Source organism: Lupinus angustifolius, unplaced genomic scaffold (assembly GCF_001865875.1).
Source record: "Lupinus angustifolius cultivar Tanjil unplaced genomic scaffold, LupAngTanjil_v1.0 Scaffold_243_8, whole genome shotgun sequence".
Lineage (NCBI taxonomy): Eukaryota > Viridiplantae > Streptophyta > Magnoliopsida > Fabales > Fabaceae > Lupinus > Lupinus angustifolius.
In genome coordinates this window covers 3,558-15,967 of record NW_017727207.1, presented here as the reverse complement: position 1 = coordinate 15,967, position 12,410 = coordinate 3,558, and the positions used below count along the sequence as shown (strand labels likewise).

General features: G+C 35.5%; 1 protein-coding gene and 1 long non-coding RNA gene across 7 annotated transcripts; one reads left to right on the top strand and one right to left on the bottom strand.

Annotated features, from left to right (window-relative positions):
• The first annotated feature begins 944 nt into the window (after positions 1-944).
• LOC109340743 (B3 domain-containing protein Os02g0598200-like) lies at positions 945-7,097 on the top strand. 6 transcript variants are annotated; one of them, XM_019578472.1, is made up of 11 exons: positions 945-1,030; positions 1,192-1,358; positions 3,260-4,166; positions 4,434-4,547; positions 4,652-4,735; positions 4,884-4,964; positions 5,120-5,308; positions 5,913-5,993; positions 6,174-6,254; positions 6,382-6,509; positions 6,717-7,097. In XM_019578472.1, the coding sequence occupies exons 2-11, from the start codon at positions 1,221-1,223 to the stop codon at positions 6,963-6,965; spliced, it is 2,052 nt and encodes a 683-aa protein (XP_019434017.1). In that variant the 5' UTR covers positions 945-1,030; positions 1,192-1,220; the 3' UTR covers positions 6,966-7,097. The 6 variants fall into 6 exon arrangements, with proteins under 6 accessions (XP_019434017.1, XP_019434015.1, XP_019434016.1 ...); XM_019578470.1 differs by lacking the exon at positions 945-1,030 and having other exon boundaries at positions 1,047-1,358; XM_019578471.1 differs by lacking the exons at positions 945-1,030; positions 4,884-4,964 and having other exon boundaries at positions 1,048-1,358.
• A 530-nt stretch (positions 7,098-7,627) lies between these two features.
• LOC109340745 lies at positions 7,628-12,188 on the bottom strand. Its single transcript, XR_002106834.1, has 3 exons — positions 12,164-12,188; positions 10,628-10,630; positions 7,628-7,801 (listed from the first exon to the last, which is right to left on the bottom strand). It is a non-coding gene; the product is annotated as an uncharacterized LOC109340745 (long non-coding RNA).
• Positions 12,189-12,410: the final 222 nt, after the last annotated feature.

Sequence of the window (12,410 nt, the reverse complement as noted above, 5' to 3'; positions counted from 1 at the left end):
TATTAAACTCAAAATGAAATTTTAAAGTCAAGACCTTCAACTACAATGATGTAGGACCAATTATTTGAATAAATGTGGTATGTAATATGGAGTTGTGAGGTTAGAAAATAAATAAATACCAAAGAGAAGGTGGCAGTACAAAAAAAAGATGAATAATAGGAGTTCTGAATTTTGGACAAGTCGATAGCGAGATAGTGATTGAACGTTTTATCAAGGATAAAACTACTCTAATACTATGTAGAAGTTTAGGATAGTAAAAGAGAATAAAATATCTCATCGTATTAGGATATGATTTATCTCCTCCAGCCAATAAAAATATGATATTTGTACTATTTTTGTTTAGTTTTAGAAATATTTATATAAAAAATGATTAAATATGACATATGTCATACTTTTAGTGGTTGTATGGAAATAACTTATTTCCTTACATCAAGAGATACTTTAATCTAATGGTAAAAATGAGTCAAACTCAAACATGATCAGACTAAACAATTTATTATATAAATAAAAATCATTACAAACAATAAGATAACCCAAATAATAACAAAGAAAGAAACATAAATTATAAATAAATTTAAATAAAATAAAATAACTATAATATATATACACTGTTAATATAAATATAAAAAACTTAACCCATACACAAATTTTAAATTCATTCTAAATATGAAGGCAGGAAAGGTGAACTAAAGCATAATGGGAGATAATTTAAAAATCCTCAACCATGTCACATGGAATAACATAATGACATGTCATTTAAAGATTTACACTAGTAAAAAATACATATCAATGTGTGACCTTTCCTTTCCAAACATTACATTAATTAGGTGGACATGGATACTAACTTAGACATGTGATCTTCGTCATAAATTGTATGTTAGGAGTCACCTTTTATAACATAGTTTATCTTTCTTTCTCCCCCAACAGTAACACTCTGCGGTAGAAAATAAAGTAATCCATTATTCTGTACCACTCTCTCTGCACCTTGCTGTAGAAGCTGAGTGAAGAAGAAAAAAAGCGTGCAAGGCAAGTAAGCAAAAACGCAGATTTTGAAATCCCACTCTACATTGTTACCCCATTTTATGTCCTTTTCGTTAAAACATGATAAATAAATAACAATGTGTTGTTATTCAAGCAAAAGTTGGGGTTTTTTTCCTCATTGCATTTTATTTTTTCATTTGTCAAACACAGAACTTGTAAACTCAGTGATTAAGAAAGAAATGGGTCGCAATGTGGATCCAGTGTGTTCGGAGTGTACGAGAAAGTGTCGATTTTTACACGGAAAAGGGAAAAGTTCGTCACTTTTACACACTTCTTTCTTTAAGGTCATGATCGGTGAAGACTTTTCCAAATATATGGTATGTACGCTAATTATCTTCCCATCCAACTTGCTTTCCTTATTGTGCATGTAATTGTTGTTTTTATTATTTTATTTTCACTTTTTAGAGACCAAACTGTTGGTCTAGTGTTGTAAGACGCCGCTAGATCAGAAATATCAAAAAGCTAAGAGTTCCATTCCCGATTTGACAGCGATACTTGTTGGGAGGGACAAACATATTAGTTCTTTAGCCTCACGGTGAAGGATACCATACCAAAATAAAAAACTAATTTTTTTAGAAATACTTGCATCACCTTTTTAATGAATTTGATTTTGTAAACTTGATTTAGATTAAAGTGAAGTCATTCATGTGACAATGTTTTATTCTAAAGTCAATTTTGTTTGGATCAAACACAAAAACTACAATTCTCATTTGCAAACACGATTCTAAAGTCTTTCAGTAGTTATTCTATAAAATTGAGAAACATGTTGACACAAATTCCAAACCACATTTACCTCTTCAAAAGCTATGGGATCATTGGGATGCAAACGGTTAAAATATGAATTAAAAAACAATTTATGGCACCTGCTGAGTTGCGAACAATTGCTAAGTATGTCGTTTTCTTTAAGACGTTTCGTGTTACTGTAAAAAATTGTACATGCAGACTATTATTCACGACATCCCCATGTTAAAAACAGACCAGCTCACTGTTTTGGACACCATTGCATTGTCGGAGCCGTTCTAGAATTATACCAATTTTTTTGGCTAATGTTGGTTGTTGCTATTAGTTTTCTTTTTATTTTATTGGCGAGGTTGAGCCTTGAAGGAATGATAATGTTGCTACTCCACATGTGAGAGCCACCAATATCTTGAAAACATGTTTCCTGGTCAAGGTCATTAATCTGTTATGTTCTCTCTCAACTTTCTATAGTATTTTTATTATAATAATCTTTAAAATCTGTTAAAGGTGAATCCTACTTGGTTTACTTATTTGTAAGAACGTTATGGAGTAGCCACACTGTTATAAAGAAAAGCTTTCAACTTTCTTTTGGCATTTTCATAAGTTGGCCTTGTCCCAGGGTCCTCTTAAAGTTGGATATGTTTGTTATTTTCTTAAATTGTATTATATATTAGTAACTTCTATTGTATTTTACTTCATTATGGTGCTACTTGATTTTGATTTTTCTCTAATTTGGGGATATTATTCATATAAGTTTATACTTCATTCCCCCTTTCTCTTACTCTTTCAATCCATACTCTCTGCATGTCTGATCCTTGGCATTTTTTTCCACAAAAATGAATGGTTCACTTATATTTAATGGTCAAGTGAAGATAGTTTAATGCTCCTAATAAGTATAGTATTATTGTAATTTAATCTTTATTTCCAATATTGAAATGATACTTTCTTTTTTGAAGTCTTTCCATAGTTTCGTAGGGATTAAGGCTGTATTCAATTATTCATCTACTCTCTCTAGACCCCACTTGGTGGGAGTCTCGTGTATTGCGCCACCCTTAGTTTCCTAAGGATTAAGATGGTTGTGCATTCATCCAAAATTCAACATTCTCTTTCCATATCAATGCTTCTATAACTTGAAGGATACTTGACATTGAGACATATTTGGTTTGACAAAGTAAAATCTATAACAAATCCATGTTCCATGTAATCTACTATGCTGTTTATAATATCTATTCCTGTAGTTTTAAATTTCTTGACCCACAAAATTCTCATGGTTAGTTGACACACATCCAAATGTATATCAAATTTTTGTTTTTACTGTGTTTACTTTTTCTGCCTCTCTAACAACATACAAGCAAGTTTTTCTTTTCATAATGTGTGAAGGGGATCCCTGCATCCATGTTTTTTTCATCGCTTTATCTTCCTACTGCGTTTTGAGTATATATAACCACATTTATATTTCTGAACATCATCTTAATTGCAGTATGTTCCTCCGAAGTTTTATCATAATGTGTCAGTCGGGGACTTGCTTGATAAGCAAATCATTCTCGAGGACCCAAGTGGAGAGCAATGGAAAGTAACCGTATCATTTGTTTATGGTTCTATTGCTTTTAAGGAAGGGTGGAGTGCTTTTTCATTTGATCACGGGCTTAAGATTGGAGATTTTTTGATATTCAACTATACCAGTGAATCTCACTTTGATGTTTTGATCTATGATGAGTCTGCATGTAATATGCTTGATTTTTCTAAAACAAGAAATCAGAAAAAAAGAAGTAGGGGTAGAAATGACTCTTCTGTTAAAGACGGTTTGTTGGTTAGACAAGGATTGAAGGCCTCTGGTGTCTCCATTTCTGATCTGCCAAAAATGAAAAGGCAGCACAGAGAGGTTGATTTAGGAGGAACACAACATAACATTGAGAAAGTTTCAAATTATGATAATATCAATGCAACGACCAAATCTGTGTGCATAGAAGACTACGGTGAAGACCCATGTTACATGACAAGCCGAGGTTTAGGAGAAACAGAAAGAGATGCCAAGACCTCCATGTTTGATGTGCTTGACTGTGAAATATTGAATAACTGTGATGTTAATGGGACTTGGAAAGTTGCAACTGTAGATTCAAATGTTTGTGATGTTGATTGTGGGTCCCATGCATGTCAAAATGAAGCAATCATATGTAACAAAGATCCTTTGTATGAAAGGATATTGGGTAAAGGAGCTGCTTCAGATCCATCCGAATTGAAATTGTCCAGATGTAATCATTCTCTTGGACAGAAAGACAATAGTGCATATGACAAGAATTGTACTTTGAAACTTAAAGAAAACAGTGAGAACAATTCCATTATGTCCAACCGGAAAGTTCGAGAGTGCCAATTTGCTGAGGGCTTAGGTACCAGAGCTAAACAGGAGCTTCATTTCCATTTCTAGACACTTCGATTTTTCTGAGGAATCCAATAAATAATTTGCAACTTAGTTTGCTTCGCGTGATTTATGAAAGAACATTATGGCATGTTCGATCCATGTAGCCGACCCTACCTAGGGGGATAAAGGCTTGGTTGTTGTGTTTTGTTTCACATATTTGTTGGGGTTATAAGTTTATTTCTTATATTATGTGTAGTTATTTCCAACATCCAGCTTTTTATTGGCTTGTTTTCAGAAAGTGAACAGATGGTGATATCCCAAAAAAGATATGCTTCACAAATTGGCAGTTTTTACAACACCAATGGGGTACTCGATGGGATCCCAAAAATCTCGGACACTATAAGGAAAGGTGTATTTTCTCAGTTTATGTATAAATATATATTCTCACTTTGTCTTTTTCAATGGAGCTCCTTGATTTTCCTGAACTAAGTCAATTAACTATTGTGATTACAGGTCAAATGTCTAAAGAGATTAAGAAAGAGCATGTAGACATGACCCCTAGTGTGTACAAGTACAAGGATGAATTGCCAGCAACAGGTGTTGATTTCTTTTCTCATCACTTCGGTTTTAAATATTTTAATCACTTTTAATTTCATTTTTGTGAGTATGCACATATACTTATCTGAAGTTATGTTATTTAACCGATTCTCAGTTTTTTATGTATTTTCTTGTCTTATGATTACAGGTGAAATGTCCAAATGGTTAAAAAGCGAGCTTGAGGACATGACTGCCACTTTGTACAAAGAGGATTTCCTATTAGCAGCAGGTGTTAATCCTTTCTTAGTATATGTGTGTGAATGCAATTGTCTGCGCTTATCGGCTTATGTACAACCAGAGATTCGAAAGATTCTCATGTTGATTGTAGATTCTATGCATATCAAAATGATGCAATCATGTATAACAATGATCATTTGTTTGAAGGGAAGTTGAGAAGAGGAGCTGCTTCAGATCCATATAAATTTGTCTTGACTGGAAGAAATAATTCTCTTGGACTGAAAGACAAAAGTGCATATGTCAACAAATGTAATACGAAACTTGAAGAAAACAGAGAGAACATTTCCATTATGTCCAACAGGAAAGTTCGAGAGTCCCAATTTGCTGAGGGCTTAGGTACCATAGTTAACAAAGTAGCTTCATTTTCATCTATCAAGACATATTTTGTTGAGGAATAAGATAAATAATTTGCAACTTAGTTTGTTTCACATGGTTATTTGTAGGGATTTTAAGTTTATTTCTTGTAATGTGTAACGATTGGAGCTACATTTGTTGTCACAGTTGTACCATTCTATGTAACACTTATTTTTCATTGGTCAGACTGAATATATATTAACTTTATATTTTCTGTCCAATGAGAATGATAGGGTAGATGGAGTGATATACATTTTAGGATAGAAGATGTACTCTCGTAATTGTTTACAACATTCAGCTTTTTATTCTTTTGATTGGCTCGTTTTCAGAAAGTGAACATTTGGTGAAATCCCAAAAAACATATCCTTAGCATGTTGTCAGTTTTTACGACAACAATCAAATATTCACATTAGTGTATCTTGTCAGTTTATGTATATATATTCTCAATAGAGCCTCTCAATTTATCCTTGAAACTGAAAACATTGGGAGTCACATTGTTTTCATTATCTTCACTTCTCAGTTTACATGTCCTTTCTCAGAGAAGCTCCTTGATTTTCTTGAAATAATCAATTAACTATGATTACAGGTCATATGTCTCAATCGATTAAGAAAGAGATCGTAGACAAGATGACTCCTAACATGTACAAGGATGAATTGCTAACAACAGGTGTGGAGTTTTTCCCCTCTTTACTTGCGTTTTAAATTGTTTACTCACTTTCAATCTCATTATAAGTGCATACATTTATCTGCAGTATTGTGAATTAACAGATTCTCAGTTTGTGTTTTTTTCTTCTCAGAGGAGCCCCTTGATTCACCTGAGTTAATGAATTAACTATTATGATTACAGGTCAAACTTCCGAAAGATTTAAGAGCGAACTTCAGGACACGACTCCCTTTGTGTATAAGGATAACTTACTTCTAGCAACAGGTGTTAATTATATGTTTCCCCTACTTTTGTTTTAATACTCATTTCAAATCCCCATGTGTGTGAATGCACTGCGCTTATGTACATTACCAGATTATGTCTCATGAATAATTTTTCAATGTGATTGTAGGGTCATCAAAGGTTATTAAAAGAGAGCCTGGTCAGAGTCTTCAACCGTTTAATGAGGATAATGAGAGTCACTCCCAAACTGCAGCAACTGTCTCCTGTGACGTGCCAACGGATATTGATACTTTCCTTGTATGATTTTAACAAGCCCTCAAATGATTACATATTATGTTAGTTTATGTTATAGTGACTTTGCTACACTCTCTTTTAGCTGATGAACACTCTTTTACTTGACACTGTTTCTAATGGACAAAGCTATTAAATCTTCATTTTTTCTATCAACACTCTCATGCTTCTTTATCTGAATTTTTTGACCACTTGAACTTGTCTTGACCACAGGAATTGCCTGCACCATTGCCACTGTCTAACAAGAGGGGAATAAAAATGAAGAGGCTGGTGGTGTACCTGCGGGATGAACTGATGAATTTGTGGCCGGTATTTTACCATGAACAGTCAAATTTTTATGCACTGACAGAAGGATGGTCAGAATATCGCAAAGCAAACAATATTCAACCAAGAGATTTGTGTATATTTGGGGCTGAGAATGAGTCGAATCGAATCATTGCTGTCAATATAGTCCACAAATGATGGTCTTAGAGGCAGAGGCTATGTTTGTGTTCTGTTTTTTGGTATGGGTGGGTAGATCATCCTGATGTGCACTTGCTGTAAAAACTTGCTTGCCTCTGCACCTTTTAGACTCTTGTAAATGCATTAGCTTTGTATCAATTAATTTCCTTCATCTATGTATTTTGTTGGTATCAAACTTATTTGATTTTCTAGTCTATCTGTATCCCGTGTACTGGTAGGGTCCATTTACGAGTTTGTTTTTAAAGAGGAAAGAAGAGAAAATGAATGCTTTTGAGCCATAAAGTACTCATGTGAGATGATTCTGAAACCTTCTATTTCTCTTCTTTCTTTTCAAAATCAAACTCTAGAACAAACCCTTAGAAGTCTTTAGCAAAATATATGCATTCAAAGGGTGAGCTTTGATACTTTGTTTTACTTGATTCGAGCACGATTGCCTTTGGTTGGTGGAGGATATATGCCTTGTAGACCAAAGAAGAAAAGAAGAGTTCTTAGCTTTTGGGTGAATTTTCTACACAACCCAGACCCGTGCCCTTTCCTACTTGTATCAATGCACTGATTTCTTAGTTTTAGTTGGCATTTTTGTTGAGTGTTATATTGTTGTGGAATGACTCATATATCTAGATAACAACAATACAAGTTATGGGCTTGGGTTAATATAAATAGGTTGGGGGTAGAGGACTATATATTTATGTTATGTAAACATAATGTAACAAAGAGAAGAATAGTCAAACACAAATCCTTATTCTTTAATAATACATAGTGATAGCCTCTCAACGCTCCTGGGGATGTAGGCACAATTGGCCGAACCTCGTTACCAAATCTCTTATGTTATTCTCCTTTCTCTATACTCTTTTACTATTTGATTACCCGCTTGTTCCCAACAATTGGTATCAGGTGGCTCTTAATCCAAGTGCCAAATTCGAGGTGGGGAAGTTCGATGGAACTGGTAATTTCGGATTGTGGCAAATGATGGTTAAGAATGTGTTGGTTCAACAAGGTTTATCAAAGACGTTGTATGAGAATAAACCAGATAGTTTAGATCAACTGGATAGGGAAGAGTTGAAGGAGAAGGCGTAGGAATCATACGACTCTGTCTATCAGACGAGGTGATGTATCATGTTATGGATCTGATGTCACTAACAGAAGTATGAGAGACATTATAGAAGCGGTTCATGTCCAAGTCTTTAACAAATAAGTTGTATTTGAAACAGACTCTATGACCTGAAGATGCAGGAATGTGCTGATTTGTAACAACATCTCAACAATTTTAATCAAGTGATCAATGACTTGTAGAAACTTGATGTGAAGGTTGATGATGAGGACAAAACAATAATATTATTGTGTTCTTTGCCAAATTCCTATGAACACTTGGTGACAACATTAACGTACGGGAAAAACTCAATCAAATTGGATGAGATCACATTTATACTTTTGTCCCACACTCAAAGAAGACAAAATGTAGGTGAAGGGTCTCAGGGTGATGGTCTATATGTGAATGGGAGCCAAGCGTGTGGGAGAAGACAAGGTAGAGGAGGTCCTGTCAAAGGGGAAAGACCAAATTCAAGGGGCAGAACACTAGTAGAGTACTATAAGTGCAAACAGACTGGACATTATAAAAGGGATTGTCCCAATGAATGGAGTCATAGCAAGCCGGTGGGGAAAGATGAAGTTTCTACATCTGCAAATGTTGCACAGAAAGGTGACTCTAGTTACAACATTGAAGTTGATCTGCTTTCTGTATCATCCAATTATAGTACAAATGAGTGGATACTTGACACTGGTTGTTCCCTCCATATGACGCCAAACAGAGAATGGTTCACTACATACAAGCCAAACAGTTTTGGTTTTGTGTATCTAGAAATAATAGAGCATGTGGAATTATTGGTATGAGAGAAATCAGAATTGCGATGGATGATGGTGTAGTGAAGACGTTATTTAAGGTTAGGCACATACCATATTTGAAGAAGAATTTGGTTTCTTTGGGGACATTGTAGGCCAAAGGATTTAGTTATAGAACTGATGGGGACAGTGATATTCTTTGAGTATGCAAAGGTGTTCTGACTGTGATGAAGGGTAAGAGGACTGCTGGGAACACTTACAAGCTGTTAGGGAGAACAGTTGTAGGTAGAGTTGCTGGAGTGGCTGAAGAGATTTCAGTATATTCATACCATGATGCTACAAAATTATGGCACATGCATTTGGGTCATATTAGTGTGTGTAGCATGATAGAACTATGCAACAAAAAAAAACACTATTAAGGGGAATCAGCAAATGCAAGCTAGATTTGTGAGAGCATTGTGTGCTTGGGAAATAGACAGGGTTAGTTTCAAGGCTGACCAACACATGACTTGGGGTATTCTAGACTATGTCCACATTGATGTATGAGGACCCACTCAGGAAGCATCCATAGGAGGTTCTAGGTATTTTGTTACATTTGTTGATGATTTTTCTCGCAAGGTCTGGATATATTTTCTGAAGCACAAGTCATAAGTCTTTGCCAAATTCAAGGTTTGGAAGGAAGAGGTAGAGAACCAGATAGATAGAAAAATCAAATACTTGAGGTCAGACAATGGTATGGAGTACAAAGACTCACAGTTTCAGAAATTCTGTGAGGAACATGATATTCAGAGACACTTTTCAGTGAAAAAGACTCAACAATAGAATGGTGTTGCAGAGAGGATGAATAGAACTTTTACACAGAGGGTCAAATGTATGAGACTGAATGCTGGACTTTCTAAAGGATTTTGGGTAGAAGCACTTAGTATGGCATGCCATGTCATCAATAGATCACCACGGGCTTCATTGGATGGTAAAGTTGCAAAAGAAGTATGGACATGTAACGTAGTCAATTATAATATGTTACGCATATTTGGTTATCCTACTTATGTACATGTACCTAGTGATGAACGATCTAAATTTGATCATAAGTCAAAGAAGTGTATCTTCATTGGATATACCAAAGGTATGAAGAGGTTCAAGTTTTAGGATCCAGTTTCAAGAAAGGTGGTCTTGAGCAAAGATGTAGTGTTTGATGAAGATTTCATGCGAAAACAGTCAGTTTTGACAGAGGTGCCCATGCCAAATGGAGAGACTTTGGGATCAAATATGATTCCAATAAGAAATGAAATAGTTCATGTAAATAAAGGCAAGCAATCATGCACTAGTTCAAGTCAAGAATAGATGATTCTCAGGCATAGAGTTCAGATGTGCAGGAGTATCTACCTGCTAGAGACAATGATATGCGTCCTAGCAAACCTCCAGAGAGATATGACTTTGAGGATATGACTTCAGTTGCTCTCCATATCAGCTTAGGAGATCCATGTAGCTTTCAAGAGGCTATAAAAAGCCAGGAGAAAGAACAATGGATGAGTGCCATGATGGAGGAGATGTAGTCTCTACAAAAGAACCAACTTGGGAGCTTATCTCATGCCCCTAGACAAGCATGCAGTTGGGTGCAAGTGGGTGTATAATAGGAAGCCAACAGTATCAGATAAAGAAGGGGGAAAGTTCAAGGTTTGTCTTGTAACAAAAGGGTATTCTTAGCAAAGGGGGATTGACTACAATGATATTTTCTCCCCAGTGGTGAGATACACTTCTATCAGGGCAGTGCTTACCTTGGTAGCCAGCTAGAATATGTACTTAGAACAGATGAATGTGAAGACTTCCTTTCTCCATGGTGAATTAGAGGAGAAATTTTACATGACACAACCAGAAAGGTTCAATGCAGCTGGACAGAGTCATGTGGTTTGCAAGTTGAAGAAATCTCTATATGGGTTCAAGTAGTCTCCGAGACGGTGGTACAAGCGGGTTGACACTTATATGTTGAAGCTTGATTACAAACACTGTGAGTATGATTGTTGTGTTTATGTGAGAAGACTTGATGATGGTTCTTTTATTTTACTGTTACTTTATGTTGATGATATGTTGATTGCTACTAATCATTTGAGTGATATTAATGAGCTGAAAGTAATGCTAGGTAAGGAGTTTGACATGAAAGATTTAGGGGCTTCTAGGAAGATTCTTGAGATGAAGATGCACAAGGATAAATGAGCTAGAAAACTATGGCTCTCCCGACAAAGCTATGTTGAAAACATCTTAGAGAGATTTGATATGAGCAACGCTAAAGTAGTGAGCACTCCATTGCCAAATCACTTCAAACTTTCCCTATATTAGCGTCCAAAGACGGATGAAGAGAAGAGGTACATGTCAAAGGTTCCACATGTCAGTGCAGTGAGTTGCTTGATGTATGCTATGGTTTGTACTAGACCAGACTTGGCACAAGCAGTTAGTCAAGTATGCAAGTACATGTCTAAACCAGGAAAGCAACATGGGGAAGCAGCCAAATGGATTTTCAAATATTTGAAGGGGACTACATGTCTCAGTATCATGTTTGACAACCAACAGAGTAAGCCTTTAGTTATTGGTTATATTGATTCGGACTATGTAGGAGACTTAGATGATAAAAGGTCCACAACGGGGTTTCTCTTCACCCTTGCAGGTGGACCAATTATGTGGAGATCATCAATTCAGTTTGTTGTTGTTATGTCCACAACTGAAGCAGAGTACATGACAGCTAGTGAAGCTTCTAAGGAAGCCTTGTGGCTTATGGGGCTGGTAAATAAGTTAGGCATTGAGCAAGGTGGAGTTTCGCTGCATTGTGACAGTCAGAGTGTTATCTTCTTGGCAAAGAACCAGGTGTACTATGCTTGGACCAAACATATTGATGTGAGATTTCACAAGATCATATAGTTGGTTGCTTGTGGGCAGATACTATTGCAGAAGGTTCACACTTCAGAAATTGTAGCTGATTTGTTAGCCAAGGTGGTTATCATGGACAAGTTCAGGCATTGCCTGAGCTTGCTAAACATTCAGTGATGCTAGACTTTGGAGCGCCCCCAACCTAGTGGCGGAAGATGAAGATTGATGATATTCGCCAATGTGGAGATTGTTGTGCAATGACTTATATCTCTAGATAACAACAATACAAGTTATGAGTTTGGGCTGATGTAAATAGGTTGTGGTAGAGGGCTATATATTTATGTTATGTAAACCTAATGTAACAAGGAGAAGAATAGTCAAACACAAATCTTTATTCTCTAATAATACATAGTGACATCCTCTCAACGCTCTTGGGGAAGTAGGTACAATTAGCTGAACCTCGTTACCAAATCTCTTGTGTTATTCTCTTTTCTCTATACTCTTTTACTATTTGATTGTTCACTTATTTCCAATAATTAAATTTAGTTCATCTTAAGCATGATAGCAAAGGTCTTGCCTCACCTCAAAAAAATGTGTCTATAGAATTCAAATCTTTTGAATCTTTCCCGACATTTGTTATTCTTTAAGTTAAATAATCTTAGTAAGAGAAGGTGCATTGTGCTATTCCTAGTTCTTTTGTTTAATACATTCATATATTTTCTAATAATGATAGTTTATTTTTAAATA

Excerpts from the sequence above, each read along its gene's own strand:
- LOC109340743 (XM_019578470.1), top strand. The coding sequence starts at position 1,119 with ATGTGTTGTTATTCAAGCAAAAGTTGGGGTTTTTTTCCTCATTGCATT. Across the intron at positions 1,359-3,259 it reads AAGACTTTTCCAAATATATG|TATGTTCCTCCGAAGTTTTA; the intron begins GTATGTACGCTA and ends TCTTAATTGCAG. Across the intron at positions 4,736-4,883 it reads GGATGAATTGCCAGCAACAG|GTGAAATGTCCAAATGGTTA; the intron begins GTGTTGATTTCT and ends TTATGATTACAG.